General features: G+C 44.4%; 1 protein-coding gene across 1 annotated transcript in view; it reads right to left on the bottom strand.

The window, feature by feature from the left end:
• The window catches only part of slc1a1 (solute carrier family 1 member 1), a 68,734-nt gene that overhangs the window by 25,522 nt on the left and 21,193 nt on the right, over positions 1-22,019 (bottom strand). The window contains exons 2-4 of the mRNA XM_041186181.1: positions 15,835-15,975; positions 8,644-8,736; positions 8,132-8,246 (exon numbers count right to left, since the gene is read on the bottom strand). Coding sequence (XP_041042115.1) covers positions 8,132-8,246; positions 8,644-8,736; positions 15,835-15,975 — 349 coding nt within the window. The remainder of the gene's footprint in view (positions 1-8,131; positions 8,247-8,643; positions 8,737-15,834; positions 15,976-22,019) is intronic.

Here is a 22,019-nt window from a genome sequence, read left to right as displayed (position 1 = left end):
TTCACTACTGTAAATAAATTCCTAAGAATGTCATCCTGCCTTTGGCTCCTTGTTCTGATGAGCAGTGCTCATATCACTCAAATGTGAAACCTTTCTGCACAAGATAAAAGCAGGTGTCTCAGTCCAGGGCCTTTTCCCTGTGCTTTGTGCAGCCTTCAGACCAAAATGATGGTCCAGCCTCACACTCCCTGGACACCTTTCTGATGCCTGCATCTTGATGGTGCTTGTCATTGTTGCCAGAATGTTGTGGGCAGGTGTCACGGAGTTCTGTCATTCTCCCTGTGTGCTCTCAGCACCTTTAAGGTGGGGCTGGCCCTCATCTCTTCTGCATCTATGACCAGTGATGCTGTGCTCCTGAAGGGCTCAGGTGCTGAGGGCTGACAAAGGATCAGGTGCTTTAAAAGCTTCATGGCAGTGTCTCTATGATATGACCCTGATCACAGAATGCAAGCAATCAGCCCTCAGCCAGACAGGAGTCAGACATTCTCAGAGGTTATTTGAAGATCTATGGATTGTCCTCACTGTATGTCGTCATCATCTCCCTGCAATCGTGTGACTATCAGGGCCTCCACTGCATCTCAACGACAGGAGCATTATCACAGAGGGTATGTGCACTATCATAAACCAGACTGGAGTCAAACGTTCATAGATGTAATGTGTCTCCTCACTGCATGTTATCATCATCCTCCAAAATCTAGCAGCAATATGCGCCTCCTGAGCATGCCTGCCTCGTTTGGCCAGTGCGAGGGCTTCATTGCTGTCATGGTCAACTTCAAGGACCTCCTCTCCCTCATCACCGTCGACGTCCTCCTCTTCAGAGAAGACCTCCAGCTCCTCCATCTGCTCCTCAGCCAGCTCCTCTCCCAATTGCAACGCCAGGTTGTAAAAGACGCAGCAGCAATGATGATGTGTGACGCCCTCTGTGGACTGTATTGCAGGGCTCCACCAGACCAGAATCTCATTTTCAGCATCCTGATGGTCTGCTCCACCAAGTTGCGAGTTGCAGCATGAGCCTTGTTATTCTTTCACTCGGCTGCAGCCTGAGGCTGCCGCACGGATATCATCAGCCACATCCTCTGCAGGTAGCCCTCGTCCCCTAGGAGCCTAATCTGCAGCCTCCGTGGACCCTGGGAGACGTTAGGGATCTGTGACAGACTGAGAATGCAGGAGTTATGGACACTCCCTGGAAACTGTGTGCAAACCTGCAGGATGTGTTTGTGGTGGTTGCACACTAGCTGCACATTCAGTGATTGGAATCCCTTGTAGTTGAAATAGTTGACCGCATGTTGTGACAGAGATCTGAATGCCATGTGAATGCAGTCGATTGCACCCTGCACCTGTGGGAAACCTGAGATCTGGACAAATCCAATCGCTCTTGCATCCTGGCTCTCCTGGTCCCGGGTGAAATGCACAAAGTTGTGTTCCTTCACAAAGATGGCATCCATGACCCCATGGATGCATTTGTGGGTGGAGGCTTGTGATATCCCACAGAGGTCACCTGTGGAGAACTGAAAGGAGCCACTGCATAAGAATTGAGCGCCGCGCTCACTTTCACAGCCACTGGCAGTGGATGCCCTCCATGTCCCTGTGGTGCCAAATCCTGCAGTAGCTGACGGATATGACTAACCATTTCCCTAGACGTGCACAGTCTTTGGTGACACTGGTTCTCAGGCATCTGCAGGAATAAAGACGCCATCCAGAGACCATGGGTGTAGCTAGGTGCCAGCCAACAATGGCTCACTGTGGCTCTTCAGCAGTGTGTGCAGAAGCCCCAGCCGCCTCTTCTTCCAGAGGGTGTTGCTCCTCCCTCTGCACAGCCAGGCACCTCTGTCGCTCTCTTCTCCGTCGCCTCTGCATACAGGTAGTTCACCAGGCTCCATGATCCTGATGTACTCCTCCTGCAGGCTGAAAGAGAGAGATGCATGGATTAACATGGATACACTAAGAACCTGTCTTGGTTAAGTCTGAAGGTCGCTTAATGCATCCTGGAGAGTGTGGCCACCACTTGGATGGCCAGAGTTTAGTGCGCTGCATGGCTGCCCAAAGCCTCAACCACCTCTACCCCGCTCCACCTGACCGATTGGCGGCAGCTTTGCCCATTTGACTGCATGCAGTGCTCTCAGCTCAGGCACAAGTATTCTCCTAACCCACACTGCAAAGCTGCACTGTTAGCTTGAAACATGGGGAAGACTGGTCCAAATCAGATGATGACATTACAAGGGGCTGTGAGCAACTCCACCAGTGACTGCACCATGGCCAGCTTTAGCAAGGAGATCGTACAACTTGCCTAGTTGTCCAACTTTTCTTCAGTCTTCTAAAATGCTCATTAGTTTGCAGTCTGTACCCAAGGGGTGAAAAGATCTGAAGCACTTGGTGGCACTTTGATGCATCTGCGTTACTTGAGTGGGCAGATAAGCTAGAGGCCCGACTCCACGCATGTCAATGTGACTGCGTCTGAACTGTCTCAGCTGCAGAGGAATGCTCACTTTATACAAGGTTTCCCTAATGCATGGGCGCTTCCCTCACCCCCCACTGTAAACGTACATGTGCACTACCTTCAACTGCAGGGCAGCCCTTGCACACCCCCCTCCCCCAAACATGCCTCAATTGCTGGGCAGTCGTTGCCTCCACCTCCAAGTCACTTCAACTGAAGGGCAGCCTCTCCCCTCTACCCCCAAAACACGCTTCAACCTTGAAGTCCAACAAGTAACATTAGTGTGCCCTCACCTCCGAGTTCCCCTCAAAGTGCAGCCCGCAAAGTGCACGCCTTATATATGCCGTTGTGAGCTGGGCAGACGATCCAGCTGGGGGTGGATGATTCCGAAGGGCTGGCCTTATACTGATATGCAGATTTATACAATGATGTTCCCAATGACCGATGATGGGGAACACTGCCCGCAATCGACGGGCTGAGCAGACGATCGCAAACTGGTTTCACGACGTCGTGAAACTGATTTCTGGCCTACTCGCCATATTGTCATCTCATGCTGCTGAGCACGCCTGACATCAGCAGGCACAGAAAATTCTACCCGTTGAGTTTTGCCAGTGTTTTCTGTTTTTATTGCAAACATGCCAGAGTTGCTGGCTGTCCTTCTTTGCATGTTGGATCCTGATGACAGTCGAGACCCAACATCACTTTTACCAGGTAGCCTGAGTGGTGAAGCCAACTTAACTTTCCCACCAGGTAAAGACAACAGGAAAGTTAGCCAGGGGAAGACCATTCCCAAATAGTTACATTTCTTTGGTTACCCTGTGCATCAGAATGAGCAGAAAAGCTCCTGTAAGCCCCACAAAGAAAACTTAGCCTGCCTGTTTTATGAACATAGGTGCAGCCAAGTGACCACTGCTAAAAAGGTAAAATTCATTTTTTTTTCTCATTAATTTGGTGCTGGAGGAGCAGAAGTTCTCCTAGCGCCACAACAATCCTCACAGATGTGGGGAAACAGTGGTACAGTAGTAATGTCATTGGGCTAGTAATCCAGATGCCCAGGCTCTGGGGGCATAGTTTCAAATCCCATCAAGGCAGTTGGTGGAATTTAAATTGAATCAATGGAATCTCTTGATAGGAACTATCATAGACTGTTGTAAAAACCCTTCTGGTTCACTTTTGCTCTTTTGGGAAGGAAATCTGCTGTCCTTACCTGGTCTGGCCTATATGTGATGCCAGGGCCACAGCAATGTGATTGACTCTTAACTGCCCTCTGAAGTGGCTGAGCAAGCCACTCATTCCAAAGGCAATTAGGGACAGGAAACAAATGCTGGTCTTGAAACAATAAGTAAAGAAAGATGTGTTCAGCCCTCCTGCCAGCACTGACCTTAAGGCTGTTGCTAAGGCAAATGGTTGCCTGAAATTGCCAAATTGCCTCTGAAGATGCTGGGAGCTCATCCATATTATATTATAGTTTATCATATTATTTAGATGAGACTTGAGGCCCAATTTCAGATTCAACCAACACATTCAACCAATATAAAGCAATAATCAACAAGCTAACAGAATGTTGAACTATACAGTGAAAGCAGTAAAATACAAGTCAGAAGAATTCATGACCAAATTGTCCAGTGGTTTGATTAGGCCACACTTTATAAAATTGGGACCTGTTCCATCACTGAAACAAGAGACGTTCAAGTATTGGAGGCAGTGCATAAGTCAATAAGACTTATCTGTAGTGTTAGGAACCTGAGCTATGAGAAAGATTGATGAGATTTGGGAGTATTAGACGAGACAAGAGGCATCTGAGAGGTGACCTTTAAGTGGCATGTAAGTAATTCCACAAATGGAAATAGTAAATCCAGACAACTGCATGATATAAACCATGAATGTAAAACAAAGGTGCAAAAGTTCAAACTGGTAATTGGCAAATTTAGGATTGATAGCACAAAGTACTTTTTCACACAATGAGTGAACAACACTTGGATCAACTTGGAGGGGTAATGCAGATGAGATCCTGGGAATAATGCAATGAATGGGGGACTTTAGGATCATCTTCGATGGACGACCAAAGATGGGTCAATTTATAAATAATTTATAATTATTTCATGATCTTATAAACAATGAAACATACACAGTGAGGCAATGGCATCTTGGAACAACACACTGCTGGTCTGATATGGTGAATTGGAGGCCAGTGGAGGCAAAACTGACAATGTTCAAACTTTATGGGCAGAATTTCACTCATGTAGGGTGAGCTTGGCGAGGGTGGGCAGGGCTGGTCAGGACTGCGATTTCACGCTGGAGAGCCAATTAAAATCCACCTAGCATAAAATGCAAGCGGCAGCACTCAATGCTGCCTGTATGGGGGCGGGGGGGGGGGGGGGTGCTGGTGAGGAGGGTGAGCACGAATTTCGCGAATGCATGTGAGTGTATGCTTCATAATCTGCCTCAGGGAGATTAAGCGTTTTTTAAAAAAATAATAAAGATTTGAAAAATGTAATAAAACATGTCCCGTCATGTGACTCTGTCACATGAGCAGGGACATGTTAGTAATTCAATTTTAAAACTTTTATTTTATCCTTATTTGCTTTTGGAAACCTCATCGCGCCCATAGATGAGGTTTTCAAAATAAAATGCTAAGGCCGCTTGACCATTTTGCCTGCCCATCAACCGTAAGGTTGGACAGGCAGCGAAAAATTTCAGTTAATTAATTCTTTAATGGCCTTAACAGGCCTTTTAATTGTCGGTGGGCACCCAACCGAACTATCGCGCAACTGCATGTTGACGTCGACACGCTCGGCCAACGTCAACACACGTTAGTTCATGCCCAACTGGATCAGGCGCACGCCCACCTGTTGAGCTAAAGTATTTTGCCCTATGTTTACTTTCCCCATGAGACCTAAGCCCTCAATGCAGTAGCAATTGATCCGTCTGCGGTTGAATGCCATTTACTACTGTACATCTGGGATCCATAGCAGTTCTCTGCAGACATAAATACTACTGAGCCAAACTGAGGTCTATCTGGATAGATCACTGGAGTACCTTTGGAATGGTCTTGACACAGTCCCAGACTCCTACCAGGATTTAAGGGATGGCCTAAGAAGTGACCACTGTCCTGATGGAATTTATTATCATTATGGTGGTGGCATTTGATCCCATTTCCTGATCTGCGTTTTGTACTTATGGTCTCATTTTATGATTTACACCATACAATTTCTACCTTTTAATCTTTAAAAACTTCACTCTGCTCCTCACAGTGAATGTGATCAGACTCTGTTTATAAACATTGTTCAATATGCTCCAGCCCCCACTTATAGGGGAGAATTTTTAGCTTGGTGGGTGAGCGCTACCGACTTGACCGAGCGTAAAATGACATGCGATGTTGTCAGGCAAGCATCCCGGCGTTAATGCGTGATATTTTGGTCGGCAGCGCACCCCCACCAACAATTAAAAGACTATTAAGGTCTTTAAAGTCATAATTGAAAGAAATTTTTTGCTGCCCATCCAACCTTATGGTTGACGGGCAGGTGAAAAGGCCAAGCAGCCTTTGCATTTTTTAGGAAACCTCATCCATGGGTGGGATGAGGCTTCCAACAGCAAATAAAAATAAAATAAAAATGTTAACATTTAAATAATAACAGAGTCACATGAGGGGACATGTTTTATGATATTGTAAAACCCTTTTTAAAAATTTTGAATGATGTTAATCTTTCAAATTTTCAAATGCGCACATGCGCAAAGTTTGTGCTCACCCTACTTCCCCTCCCACCTCCCCCCCCGCACAGGCAGCACTGAGCTCTGTCTCTCGCGTTTCATGCTGGGTGGAATTAACTGGCCCACCACTGTGCCAAAACGGTCCAGCCCCGATCGCAGGTGGCAGTTGGCTTCCTGACCTCCCCCGCCTGCCCCGATAAGGGAAAAATTCTCCCCATTGTTTTGTTTCAATAGGGCCGCTTTGGTTTCCATAATTTTGAATCAATATTTTTTCTTTCTATTTCCACTTCAGAGGTTCAATTGTTCCATCAGACCTTGATCTACCTGGAATTCATTTGAATTCTGGTAAAAGTAAGATAAATGCCTGTAAATGATCTAATGCTTCCTTTGACAGCTCCATTTCCAGGTTCAATGATTCAAGGGACAGTTTTTCTCACCCTGATCCAAACAACATCTTCCTGATTTAGTTAACACATTAATATCTTAAGCTTAAGGCAAAAGCCATCTTCTGAAAGCAAAACATCTTTTATTTGGGTAGCCATTTAAGACTTCACATTATATTTGTACAGAGCACTAAATAGTAATTTATATCAATACATAAAACTAATGCTGCCTCTATCTACCTCTATACATATATAGGCAGATAGATATATATAGGAACTCACGAAGCCTCCTTAGACAGCACCTTTCAAACACATGGCCACGACCGTCTAGAAGGACAAAGGCAGCAAATAAATGGGAACACTATCACCTGGAAGTTCCCCTCCAAGCCACTCACCATCCTGACTCAGATTCCTTTACTTCGCTGGGTCGAAATCCTAGAACTCCCTCCCTGACAGCACTGTGGGTGTACCTACACCACATGGACTTCAGTAGTTCAGTAGTTCAAGAAGGCAGCTCACCACTACCTTCTCAAGGGCAATTAGGGATGGGGAATAAATGCTGGCCTAGCCAGTGACGCTCGCATCCCATGAATGAATTAAAAAACATATTGACAATGCCATGGAATTTGTCAGAAACATGATGATGACTTCGCTGTTTGGTGATTGTTATCTGTGGAAGGCAGCAAATCAAAGCTGGATAGTAGGGTGGTGAGAATTATGAATATTGCAGAATTTTATTTGATAAGTTTTGAAAATTAAAGTATATTCATTCAGAACTTTTCCTCAAAAGATTAACTGTATATGGTGGAGTCCATTAAAGGGTGAATCTGTGGAAAGAGCTGTTTTGATTGGACAAATGGCCTTTTCTATTCCATGCTTTCCAATCTTCTCAACATGATTTTTTTGACACAAAAAGGATCAATTCACCCCATGCTAAAAGCTTTGTGATTTGATCAGTTCATAAAAAAGCATGCTCTGAAGTTCTAGAATCATAAATTGATTTGCACAACTGGATACAGCTTTAGTCCATTAGAATCAGGTTGAAGACCAAACATCTGAGCTTGGATTGATGTCTGCCAATCTTATGCATATTTAATAATTTTTACAGCCTATTGATGAAATCATCTGCTGATGTTACAGCATTTTTAGCATAAAACAAATGCATTACAGCCTATTCATAAAAGAAAATGCCCATATCCAACTGCTGTCTTGCAATAAGTATAATTTTGAAAAGACACATGCGTTTTGTTAAAAGCCAAGCTTGTTAAAAAGTAATATTTGTGAGTTATTATGTAGCACTTTGGCATCTGGTGTGATGGGGCATGAAGTGTGGTTAACCTATACTCACACAAAATGTGGATGTTGATGTCGATAACGTATGTAGAAGTGAAGAACTACAAATTATTGCATCGATGACACATGAAAATCCCTGAGCGAGAATCATACTCCTAGACCAATAAGCTGACATTTAGCGGTTCAAAAAGGTGGGTCACCACAACCTTCTCAAGGGCAATTAGGAATGGACAATAAATCCTGGCCTAACCAGTGATGCTCACGTCCCATGAATGAATTAAAAAAAAACACATCTCAGTGAATTACTCACCTAAGGAGATCTAACATGGCATCGACAGTGGTGACCTCTGGGATACTTCCACGCCTGCCAATTTCATCAGCTTTTTGGGAGACACCAGGTTTGATGGCCATCACCAACACAATTCCTTGTACAAAGAAAATATATCATTTGTATATGAGGCCTGCTTTTAAAAGTACATTTAAACTTTGTTCAGTGAATGGAGGTTGATGGAATGAGGTGCAAACATCATTTAATTGTGTATAAAACAGAAATCTCATGATTTAATGCCAGTAATGAACTCCAAGGCATTCCATATCAGTGCTTTACTACAGAAGCAGTTAAGCAGCAAGCTGATTTACCTTATGCTAGAATAATCACTGGGTGGCAAGATTAAATCTATAGGGAAATTGCTATTCCTTTCAGGATTCTTTTTGAGCATATTTACAATGTTGCTGCACAGTATGACCAGGTTCATGGACTTTGGAAGTAAAACAATAGAAAATTTAATGGTATATGTAATATTATACAGCATAATTTATTACCTAGAATTACAGCAGTTATAGTGGTTGAAAAATAGTATATCATTGCTCGTGTTCCAATTTTTCTAGAGACACCTGAATCCAACATAGCGACTCCTGTGGAGAAAAGTTCAGGAACTTTGTTAGCACAGTGTTATACTTAAATCTGGTACAAAGATATCTTAAATGAGCTATTTGTTAACTACTTAAAATATCTAAAAGCATATCTGTTGTCTACCATCTCTTAGTGCTCCAATGTATTGCACTGCTCTTTCATTGTCCAAATCTCTTAAAATAATAATTTACCAGTTCTTCTTTATTTAATTTTACAAAGAAAGGACTTGCAAATATATCACATCTTTCATGAGCTCAGGACATCATAAAGTGCTTCATAGTCAATGTAATCACTATTATAGTGCAGGAAAACAAATTTGCACACAGCCAGGCCCCACAACATTCCAGCAGTAAGATAATTAACCTGATCATTTGTTTTTGTGCTGTTGTTTGAGGGATACATGTTTTTTAGGATGTCAGATGAACTCCGCTGCTCTTCCTTGAAAAGTGTTATGGGATCTTTCAAATGCACCTGAGAGGGCAGAGAGGTCCTTTGTTTAATATTTAATCTGAAAGTCAGCACCTCCTCAATGCTGCCGTGAAGTGTCATCTTAGATTATGCACTCAATTATCCAGAGTAGGGCTTAAACCTACAACCTCTGGGTAAGAGTATAATGAAGGCTGTATGGGGCTTTAAAATAATTGCAACATTAGAAAGTTAATTAATTGGGATACTTTCATATGTCATCAAAACCATTCACGCACTTGGTTTCATTCTTACCCCTGCACCACTGGTTTGAGAGTTCAAGCTCTTCTCCAGGCCATAAACATCAATACAGTGTAGGTTGACAAGTTAATGCAGTACGGAGGCTGGTTCAGATGAGATAATAAATTGAGACTCTTAACTGCCTGCTTCAGTAGTCAAAAGAATAACAGGGAGTTCTCCTGTTGTTCTAGTCAACATTCAACCTGTACCATCAAACACAAGGCAGCTATTTATTCATCTCATTGCAATTTGAGGGGTCTTGCTGCATGCAAACTTTTGCTCTGGTTGCAGTCACTGCACTTGGTTTCATTTTATGTGAAATCCCTTACACAGAATTACCTTGAAATTACTTCATGTAAACAGGCTGCTTGGCTCAACTAATCTATGTTGATGGGTATTCCTCATATGAGCAACAGTCCTAATCCCATATATACATTCTTTGCTCACGTTATTTCTCTTTCGTTAAGTCACACATGCCATCTATAAATAACATTCTGTGTTTCAGTCATTAACTTTGGTCATACAATCCACAACCTCACAAACTTCTGTGTAAAGAGGATCTTCATGTTCTCTGTCCTAAATTATTATACTTAATCTTGTATTTTATTCTAGACCCCTCATGTACTAGAAACAATTTGGATCTGTTTCTGTCTACTATGTTCGATCACTTGATAATTTTAAACACCTTTATCAAATTATCTACTAATTCCCTCTTTTCTATCAGGAATGGCTTTTGGGACATTTCAGATAGGGATGATAAGATGCTCGTATAAATGCATGTTGTTTATTTTGATTGTCATTGCATGCAGTTGATTCCTATTAAGGGAATAACCCGTCACAACGTGTAATTTGCTTATAAGGAGTTCTCATGTCAGGCATTCACAGTGAAATATTACTAAGAATTTTATGATTATTACTCATTGCTCAATTCCTTGCAATGGAAGATCATCTGCATAATAATAGTCGGATGGGGTAAAACTCTGCTTGCAGACACTTCTAACAAATGTGCCATGCTATTCATATAAAGTTTCTTTGTGCACTGTTTTACATTAAGTGGATTAAAAAAGGTTTTAAAAAATTTACATGGACATATTTCATCCTGGGCCCTGGAGCGGTTCGGAAACAAGCCGCCGCCCACAATCAGCCCCTGACCGCGATTTCACGCTGGCTGGTCAATTGAGGCCCGCCCAGTGTGAAACACGTCTTCCCAATCGTTGGGAAGGGCCAGGCGTGGAGCCTGTCGGCTGGATCCAATGGCGACCGGGTGGCCAGTTTTAAAAAGGCACAGGCAGCTCCTTGAAGGCTGCCAGGGAAGAACATATTTGCAGTGTTCTGAAGACCAAAGCTATGGCTTCAAGTGCAGCTGGAGACACCAGGCGGGAGGACAGATTGGGTGGGCACTCGGTCCCCCTGGTTTTCAGACGAGTGCCCCGTGGTCCTCCTGGATGAGGTGGCTGCCAAGAGGGACAACCTTGTCCCCAGAGATGGAAGGAGGGGACCACTGCACCTAACAAAAAGAGCTTTGGAGGAGGTGGCAGTTGAGCTCAGCAGGCACAACATTATGCAGCGCACGTGGGTGCAATGCTGCAAAAGGTTTAATGACCTGCTGTGCTCAAGAAGGGTGAGTACCGTGTTGGCATGGCTCAGTGTGGAGAAGTGTTAAGGTCTAGCCGTCCCCCCATGGAGCTCAGGGGTGTTAGAATCTGAGTGCCAAATGTCAATGATGCTGGAGCTGATCAAAGGGGTGAGCCCTGGCTGCTTGGACTGAGTGCATTGTGGCTCAAGGGCCACAACTCTGATGTACTCTGAAAGCTGCTCCTCAGGTGGGATTGGCCAGACTGCAATGGCGCTGCAGGTAGAGAGTGGACTAATCAATGCTCCTCTGTACTTTCAGAGGAAGACGACCCAAAACAACATTGAAAGGTCGTGGACAGGCGGTGGCCCCCAAACATCCTAATCCTATCCAGATACGAGCAGGATGCCTTGGAGCTGGAGAGGCATCACACACCTTGGTCAACTGATCGCGGAGAGGCTGGGGTGTCAGACGAAGGTAAGAGTGCAGTGCACAGAGGTGAGAGTTTTGGATGGTGCAAGCATTCTTGTGTAGCCTCATCATTGATGGGAGCCTCAAAACTGGAGTCCCCATTGATCATTGAAAGACGATGGCACCATGATGCAGATCTCCAATGTCTCACCAGGGTGCCTGGCATGCACAGTGACAGTGTGAAGACTTAAACTAATGACATGTTGTTGTTCTCCCTTAGATTTGCCAGCACGCACTCAATCACTGGACCCCGAAGAGTCACCCCCACACCAGAGAACTGCCAGGCTTCACATGCACCCGCGTTACACCCACTCTCTGAACCAGGCACCAGCGCAGATTCCAGCACCTCGATGGGCATTAGATTCTCAGCTAGAATGCCAGAGCACAGCAGTGAGGGCACTTCACACTTGCTTGAGGTGCAGGCAGAGGCAGAGAGTGCCCAGGGTGCCAGCAGTCAGAGGACTGCTGGAGACCGAGACAATGCTCAGTCGAAAGCAGATGATGAGCCTCTGGAGTCATCCATTAGGCAGCAGATGCTGGATATCCAGCATGATATGCAGGAGGATCTGGAGGTGATCCATGAGGGTCTGTGTGTCATGGTCTCTGGTGTGGAGGAGTCCATGCAGAACTTGAGCACTGTGTCGACCCTCTTGGCCCAGCGAACTGCCTCCTCCATTGAAAGAGTGGCGATTTTCATGGAGAGGCAGCTCCAGGGACAGAATCAGGGGTTCCTGGGATTGTGCTCTGACATGCAAGCCCTCATACAGGAAATGACCTCAAGTGGTCAGTGCCAGTGTGGGAGTTGGGAGAGGCATCCCAGCTAGGTGCCTGTCCATCAATGGCAAGCAGGGAGGCCCAGAGCGATCTCATGTTGGCACACAAGCTGCTTGTCGTCTCTGCTGGCTCCTCTCAGGGTGCTCCGGATGACAGCAGCTGCTCCTCCACCCCCCCTGCTAGTGAGTGTGGCATCTGGTGAGGCTGCGATGACTGGGGAGATGCCAGCTGTAGCATTCGCTGCTCCCTCCTAGGCGGGGCCAGCACAGGCTCCACTGGCCAGAGGATGACCGCCAAGGTCATCAAAGCCAACAAGACACGAGAGTCAGCAGGCTGCCTCCAATGCCACTGGTAGTGAGGGGGAAGCACCAAGACGTAGAACTCGCAAATGTAAGTTTAAGGCACCATGAGCACAAGAGGGAATGGTCACAGGTGATCTTCAGTTGTGTAATGTTTTGTTTATGTTTACTGGTCTGGGAATGAAGACCAGAGAAGGTTATGTTAATTTTTTTTTGATTGACAAAATGAGATAAATTTTGTTTTTGTCATAATAGCCTGAGTATGCCTCACCTTTTTATTTTTTGGTGCAGGGTATGCCAGTATGTAATGCTGGACATGGGTGGCTCTAAACTTTATTGCACAGGCAGTGAGTGGACTTTGGGGTCAAATGAAAGGGTCATTTCAAAAATCCGGGATGGAGGTCGTAGCCCTGGCATATGGTGGAAGCAGATCTTTGGCAGCCTAGCTGAAGAAGCCCTGGATCAAGGCGTCCCTGGTGTCCCTGCCTCCCTGGAGGTTACTGAGGACTGCCTCCATGCTCTCAGCATTCTCCTCACCGTGTCTGCTTCTGACTCACTACTGGATTCATCCTTAGTGGCATGTGGAGCTGCCTCAAGATTCTCTTTCTCCAGTGGGTCAACCCTTGCCAGTGCCAGATCGTGGAGAGCACAGCATGCAACCACTATCAGTGACACCCGCTCAGGAGGGTATTGTAGTGCTCCCTCTGAATGGTCCAGGCTTCGGAAATGCATCTTCAGAAGACACATAGCCCTCTCCATCACTGCCATTGTGGAGGCATGACTCCTATTATAATGCTGCTTTGCCTCTGTTCTTGGGTGGTGGAGAGGTGTCATAAGCCACCTTCTCAACTGATAGCCCTTGTCACCCAACAGCCAACCATCCAGTCGGGCTGGAGCACTGAGGAGCCTCGGCACCTGAGAGTTTCTGAGGAAGTAAGCGTCAGGGGAGCAGCCTGGGTACCTTGCACAGACTTGCAGCATCTGTGTCCTGTGGTCGCACACTATCTGCACATTTAGGGAGTGGAATCTCTTCCTGTTAACGATGGCACCCAGCTGACCCGCTGGCACCTTGATGGCCACATGTGTGTAGTTGATTGTATTCTGGATGTGGGGGAAGCCAGCAATCGCCGCGAAGCCTCCGGCTCACTCTGCCTGGCTGGCCTCATCCATATGGAAATGAATAAATGTCATGGCCTGCCCGAACAGAACTTCTGTCACCAACTTGACGCAAGTGTGGATAACTGATTGGGACACTCCACACAGATTCCCCATTGACCCCTGGAAAGAGCCAGAGGCATAGAAGTTGAGGGCCACTGTGATCTTCATTGCCACTGGCAAGGGGTGTCCACCCCCACAATTGGACGTGATCTCAGGCCAAATCATCTGATAAATGGAGGTCACTTGTGGTCTTCCTGAAGAGGTGGAGCCTCCTTCGGCATTGCACCTCAGACGTATTGAGTTAGCTGCATTGCTGCCTGTAAACCCTGGCAGCAGGATAGTGGCGTCTTCTGCGGCCCCTTCCACATTGGACTACCTGCAGGCCCTGCGCCCCTTGTACCTGGTCGCTCCCCTAGAAGCTGCTTTGGGACACCAGGCCTCCCCTCCCTTCTGCCCCTCTCTTCCTCATCAGAGGAGGTGCCTCCAGCAGAGACCACAATCCCCATTACCCGTAACAGAGGCTGTCTGATACCTGGAAGGGTCCACGCAGTCAAAATCCTCCAGGGGCCTTGGAGGCATCAATGAGTCCTGAGATAAAGCCTGGAAATGCTAAGAATGAAGCTCAGAACGGAGATGAAGCTGTCATGTTCAAATAAGCAACCAGCAGCAAACTGTCTCCTAAACTTCTCACTACTCACACTGGCAATGCTGCTGACCCTTTTTATCCCACCCTTGGATGAGGTTTTGCAAAATGTGGGCTGCCCGCCTGCCCGTTTTGCCCATGCGACGAGCATGAAATCGCATGGGCAACATAAAATCAGGTTCAGCTGGGTTTTTAATGACCTTAGTAGCCTCTTAACTGATGGCGAGCGCAGCTCAGATTCCTGTGCACGCCCACCGACCTGAAGATCACGTGCGTGTAGGATGTCGTCGGGATCCTTACCCGACATATTCTCGCACTATCTTACGCCCGATTGGGTCGGGTGTGTGCCCGCCCATGAGGCGTAAAGTTCTGCCTAATAGATTTTTAAAATTTATTTATTCACGGGATGCTGGCGTCGCTGGCTAGACCTGCATTTATTGCCCATTACTAATTTTTTAAAAATTCATTCACGGGATGTTGGCTTCACTGGCTGGGCCAGTATTTATTGCCCATCCATAGCTGCCTTGAGGTGGTGGTGGTGAGCTGCCTTCTTGAACCGCTGCAGTCCAGGTGGTGTAGGTACACCCAGAGTGCTGTTAGGAAGGGAGTTCCAGGATTTTGACCCAGTGACAGTGAAGGAACAGCAATATAGTTCCAAGTCAGGATGGTGAGTGACTTGGAGGGGAGCTTCCAGGTGGTGCTGTTCCTATCTATCTGCTGCCCTTGTCCTTCTAGGTGGTAGAGGTCGTGGGTTTAGAAGGGGCTGTCTAAGGAGCCTTGGCGAATTCCTGCAGTGCATCTTGTAGATTGGTACACACTGCTGCTACTGTGCGTCGGTGGTGGGAGGAGTGAATGTTTGTGGATATGGTGCCAATCAAGCGGACTGCTTTATCTTGGATGGTGTCCGGCTTCTTCAGTGTTGTGGGAGTTGCCCTCATCCAGGCAGGTGGGGAGTATTCCGTTACACACCTGACTTGTGCCTTGTAGATGGTGGAGAGGCTTTGGGGAGTCGGGGGGTGAGTTACTCGTCACACAATTCCTAGCCTCTGACCTGCTCTTGTAGCCACTGTATTTATATGACTAGTCCAGTTCAGTTTCTGGTCAATGGTAACCCCCAGTATGTTGATGGTGAGGGATTCTGTGATGGTAATACCATTGAACATCAAGGGGCCCTTACTGCCCTTGATTTGCTGCCAGTTGTAATCCTGGCATTATGGATTGATCGCCCACTATAGCAACTGCCATTGAATTCAACAGAAATGAAAAATGATTAGTTTCTGTATTGGAAGGCTGATTGTAATGCCAGTTTTAAGTGTGGAAAGAGGAAAGGGGACAAGTTGAAAATTTGTATCAGTAATGCATTTAGTCAATTTCAATACAATTAACACACACTGAAATAAAAGTCAAAGGGTCCAAGAGTCAATCTCTCTGATTTCAATACACTCATTCAGTAATGCAACTCAATAAGATTATTTACCTGTAATTATACTGGAGACAATTAAAGGTAAAATGATCATCTTCAGCATTCTCATCAGGATTTCTCCAGGAAACCCAAAGTAGTATTTGTCTAGGCTCGACAAAACAACAAATTCGCGCATCAGAACCCCTATCACAATACCTGTAAAGCAGAATATTATTAAGGACAGCATCTGAGATTCTTTATCACTTCTAGAGACATTCGAAACCTATTACACAATGGGACTTCTGACCATTTTTTACTCGACTGAACGAATCTTGGGACTGATCTGTTTTAAAATGTTGTGGTGCAAAGTAAATTCACCAAGTTTGTTTTTTAATGAAAGGGTCACAAAACCATAGGAATTGAAGATTTGTGTTAAAGCTAAGCAAGGTAGTTTGAGGAGTGTTGCATCACACAGTCTATTTCAAATAAGGATCTATTGTAGTTTTCCAGGCCTATTAACCAGAATCAGTGGAATGTTAAACAATATATTTTCTTACCTCTGACAAACAAATAATGTTACTTATTGAAGTGAGGACAATTCCAGTTATGCATACACCATGTGAGTAATGTTTAACCAATCGCTGGAGCATGAAACTAACATTTGGGTTCAGGCACTGAAATAGAAAATATTTTCCTTTCCACTAATTTGACGTTACAGCTTATTATCCATATCCTTCTGCTTCCTTGGAGTTGATTAAATGTTCGGGGCCAGACAGGTTTTAAAGAAAGAACTGAAAGGCATATTTCTTTTTCTGAAGCTGGAAGCTAAATGCAGGCGGTCAGATTTTGCAGTTAGAAAGTATCTGGGACAAATATAAATTTGCTCACAATTAGAGTTCCATCGTTCCTTCTTTTGAGGAGAGAAGTTAAACTGAGCTAAATAAATATAGTTTACTTTGTATGCTTACTTCTTTTCTGTTAAATTAAGCAACTTAATGATTCATTTCTGGCTGCTGTCTTTCACCAAGTGAATCATCAAGGCTGCCTTTAACATCATTGGACAAATGTGCAAGGGCATATGGATACCCAGTCAGATCACAAGGAAGTCATATTGTTACACCCTTGGATTAGACTATTGTAGAATTAGATATTGTGCAGCATGAGCACATTTCAGAATGCAAGATGCACAGACTGCTTACAGGGGTGGCCAAATACCTGTATACAACAATCTATCTAAGGCAGACCAGGAAGTTGTACCATGGAGACATTTTAATACCAATTGGCTGTGTATATTAGTAAAGCAATACATAAAGCTCACAATTCATTTTTCTGTCCGTGAAATCAACACAATTTCTGAACTCCAATTTGATAGCTTTAAAGTGGCGCATAAGAAACAAATAGGTTATTGATGAGCAAAGAGGGCAGCATGCAGCCAAACAAATCATTGACATTGCAACTAACAAAATTGTCCACATGCACCACATTAAGAATGGCTGAGCCAGCATCAAGGGCTGAATTTTCAGGTCTCCAGCTATTCAGAAATGGGGAAATAGCAATCCAAAAATCATGAGGAAAGACCCACCCCACACCCCCAGCCCCACCCCAATTTTCAGCTTTGCTGTGGCCTTGGGAATACTCTTCCTGAGCGTACTACTCGGCTGTGGAAACAATCCCCGAATCAGGCAATAGGCCAGTTAAAATGCAAAATGAAAACAGAAAGTGCTGGAAATGCTTAGCAGGTCTGGTAATATCTGTGGAGACAGAAACAAAGTTAACATTTCAAGTTGAATATGAAACTTCTTCAGAACTCAGTTAAAATGCAAATTGGGTTTTATGACGTACATCTGACCCCAAATATCATTTTAGGGGAGCACTAGTAGTGGGTGCACTGCTTTGTCCAGTGTCAACTGGGGGTTCAGCCAAAGTGGCTCCTACAAAGTCTGTATTTATTTGTGTGAGGCTACAAGTGACTAGAGCGCTCTTCTGGCCCAAAAATATTGCAGATATCACCCACCCTCCCCTGCACAAGGACCTAACTGCAGCTGCCACCTCTGTTCCAACCTGCCAATATTTCTGCAGCTCCTAACTTGTGAGCTGTCTCAGGATCCTTAGTTGGCATCAGTAACTCACCGGTCGGATTAATGAGGCCCAAGCTTTGGTGGCCATTCAGCAGTCAGCCTGGGCACTCCTTTAATTAATCCCTCAAAAGCCCAAATCTACAGCCCACCTGTTCTGACACTTTAGATTTGATAAGAGATATAAAGGTTTTCAAAATTTTTGAATAAGAAATAATATCACAGTAATACTGTTTTATCATTTGACTTACAGCATGTTGATCAATTATATGTAATAAAAAGCCATAGCCGTGAGTAATGCAATTAGCCCTGAACTGTGTGCTGTGAGTAAAGCAGACACATTAATTCCCAGCCCTCTGTCACCTAGACAAGCCTCATGTTAAAAACTTGCAGTTCATGTATGATTAAAAATCAATTAATATAAATATCCTTTCATCTCCCTAGCTGGCGCATGCACATCCTTGGAATTATTCCAAGATTTAGAAGAGGAAAACAAAGGGATGACAAAGACAATGTTGAGATGCCTGGCAAGAGGATACAGACCATATTGTTTGAATAAAAGAGATCCATTAATCAGTCTGCAAGTTATACTCCTGACCCGCAGGAAACACACGTATGATGGAATCCTCCAAAGTTTTGTCTCCACATAGTGCCATGGTATCTCCAAGTCCGTTTTCTCACTGACAGGGATTTTCAATTCAATCTCAAAGTTCTTAAACTATAATCAATAATAACAACTTGCGCTTATGTAACATCTTTAAAGTGATAAAGCATATATTATTGGTTTATTCATTCATCTGTTGTTCGTAAGATGTTGCTATGCACAAGTTGGCTGCCAGGTTTGCCTATCTAATAGCTGTCACTGTACTTCAAAAATAATCCAATGGTTATTAATAACTACTAAAAAATGCAAATTCTCCTCAATTTGAAATTGAAAAGAGAACCCTCACTGTATACTTTACTTTTTTCTGTACCCAGCCACTTTTGTAACTTATGACAAAAAATATGAATTAATGAGTTTTAACCAATGTCATTTTTGAAGAATATCTGTTAATTTTGTTATGTGGATTTACACGCAATAGGAACTTTATTGAGACAGTACAACCTCACTTCGAAAAACATGTCAATAGCCAATATGCTTTCAATCCATTAGCCCGCCAGTGTCCAAGCCCAAGTCCCACATCATTTTTTCTATTATTCATTCAGAGGTGTGGGCATCGCTGGCAAGCCCCTCTACAATTGCCCTTGAGAAAGTGGTGGTGAATTGAATTCTTGAATCATCGTAGTCCGCGAGATGTAGGTACACCCAAAATGCTGCTAGGCAGGGAGTTCCAGGATGTTGGTGATGAGGAATTTGGCAATGATAGTGTTGTTGAAAGGCAAAGGGAGGTGATTGGACTTTTGCTGGAGATGGCCATTACCTGTGATGTTCAACATGGAGGAGTATTGATTCATCAGCTGAAGGAGGGCAGTATGTGGTAATCAGCAGGAAGATTCCTTGCCCATGTTTGACCGGATGCCATGAGACTTCATGGGGTCTGCAGCTGATTTTGAGGACCCCCAGGGCCACTCCCACCCAACTGTATATCGCTGTGCTGCACCTCTAGTGGCTCTGTGAAATGGTGCTGTGTTAACCCATTGTACTATTCTCTTCTAAGCAATTTCTTAACTCTCAGTATTTCTTTTCTTTTACTGTTTCCCCTTTGTAGGTTCATTACTGTCAAATGTTCAATTTTTTGGTTCGGCTTTCAAATTCTCTCTTTCATTCTTTTCTTTTCAGTCACATTCTCAGACTTCAAGCCTTCAGTTCAATAACCTTAGCTAACACCTTAGATAGCACTTCCAAACCCATGACCACTACTATCAAGAAGGACAAGGGCAGCAGATAGATGGGAACACCACCAGCTGGAAGTTCCTCTCCAAGCCACTCACTGCCTGGACTTGGAAATATATCGCCGTTCCTTCACTGTCGCAGGGTCAAAATTCTGGAACTCCCTTCCTAACAGCACTGTGAATGATCCTACGCCACATGGACTGCAGCAGTTTGAGAATGCAGCTCACCAGCATCTTCTCAGGGGAATTAGTGATGGGCAACAAATGCTGGCCTCACCAGTGATGCCCACATTGCATGAATGAAATAAAAACACCTCAATCTCTCTGTTCTGGTATGCATTTCATTTTCCGTCTTTGGAATCTATCAAACTTCAATGAAAGCATTTGACAATTTTCAAATCATTAATTTGCTAAGTAAGCCATCGGTACTCAGTAGAGTATGGAAATGTGATATTCTATACATTTTGGTCAGTTTATCCTTTCTCCAATCTTCAGAATTCTCGTTCCACCTGGACCACTCCCTCTGGTCTCTTTGCCTCTCTAGATTGAAACTGCTGCCTTGACATTTGCTGTGTCAATTTTTCCACCCTGCTCCCTCACTCTAACCTTCCCACTTCTAAACTTTCAGCACTTCATTCTCTTAGGACCAATCCTAATGTTGCCATTAAGCCTACTGATGAAGATGGCACTGTTGTTGTCTGGTAAACCAACCAAGGAGATTATCCATTATCGAACGTCAAACTGTCATTTTCCAGACAGTCACTGACCTCATCTCCTCTGGAGATTTTCCCTACATGGCCTCCAACCTCATGGTCCCCCAATCCCAGCTCACTTCTACCTCCTTTTCAAGACCAACAAACAGGACAGCCCTGCTAGACCCATTAGGCTGCATTTTACCAGCCCTCTTGGAAAGGGTAGGGAGAGAGGGGTGCTTGTAAAATGGCGAGGGAAGGTTGTTTATCCACATATAAGTTACTTCTTCAAAGAACTCCAATAAATTGGTTAAACATGCTTTCCCTTTCATAACACCATGTTGACTCTGCCTAATTACCCTGAATTTTTCCAAGTGCCACTTAAAATAAGTGGCTAGTGAGATAGCTGATGCATTTGTTTTAATTTTCCGAAACTCCCTAGATTCAGGGAAAGTTCCATTAGCTTGGAAGATAGCAAATCTAACTCCTTTCTCCAAAAAGGGAAGGAGACAGAAAGCAGGAAACTACAGGCCAGTTAGCTTAACATCTGCCACAGGGAAAACGTTAGAACTTATTATTCAAGAGGGTTGAACCCATCGTTTTCCCACCACCATGCCATTTTCCAACAGTGGGGAAGGTAGAGGACAGCCCTCCTACCCATACATCAATTAAAACTATTTAATTGGCAAAATAAGGGCATCTGCTGCTGCCATAGACATTTTATGAGAAGTGGGTGGGCCCTCTGCCTTTTGGGGAAATGCCAGATGAACTCTCAGGAATACCCTGTGGGTTCAGGCAGCCCTTCTATTCAGGCAATTCTGGCCTACAGAAGGACCCCGATGGCAATGGCTTGAGGCTACAGTGTCACCTGGCCTCATCAATTCCCCCATCCTTCTCCAGGTCCTATATATCTATAGATATTTAAAAAGAAGAGTTGACAAAGTGAGCATTGGTCCTATAGAAAGTGAGTCTGGGGAATTAATAATGGAAAATAAGGAGATGGGAGATTAATTGAACGGTATTTTGCATCGGTCTTCATTTTAGAGGGTACAAGTAACAACCTGGAAATAGCTGTAAAGCAGGAAATGGAAGTGAGGGAGGAACTTGGAAAATAACAATCACCAGGGAAAGTTGAGGGATCAGGGCCACTACTGAGAAATAATGGTGTAGACCTATTCTCTAACGTACTCGCTGAACCAAATACAAGGTGCAAGATTTTTAAAATCTTCTTGCATTCTCCTTTTTTAAAATTGACTTTGTGATCAAAGTTTAATTTTTGAAAGGTTGTCTGGTTTTGATTAAACATTAAACAAAGCACAATTTTGGACAAGTTAGGCACACAGTATGACTGTCTACAACTTGATGTCACTTGGCAATACATACCCAGATGATAAGCACCTGCTTCAGGATTAAAGTATAGGAATGGTAGCATTGGCTGACTAACCCAGAGACCTGGAATAATGCTCTGAATATGAGTTCAAATCCCACTATAGCAACTGAGGAATTTAAATTCAATTGATTAAGTAAATATCAGCTGCTGGGTTTGTCCCAGTAATGATGACCATGAAGCTATCAGATGGCTTAAAAAAATTTGGTTCACTACTATCCTTTTGGGAGAGTCTGGACTACATGTGACTCTTTACCCACAGCAATATGGTTG

Source organism: Carcharodon carcharias, chromosome 4, assembly GCF_017639515.1.
Source record: "Carcharodon carcharias isolate sCarCar2 chromosome 4, sCarCar2.pri, whole genome shotgun sequence".
NCBI lineage: Eukaryota > Metazoa > Chordata > Chondrichthyes > Lamniformes > Lamnidae > Carcharodon > Carcharodon carcharias.
The sequence above is the reverse complement of the archived record's forward strand: the minus strand, read 5'-3'. Positions and strand labels throughout refer to the sequence as shown.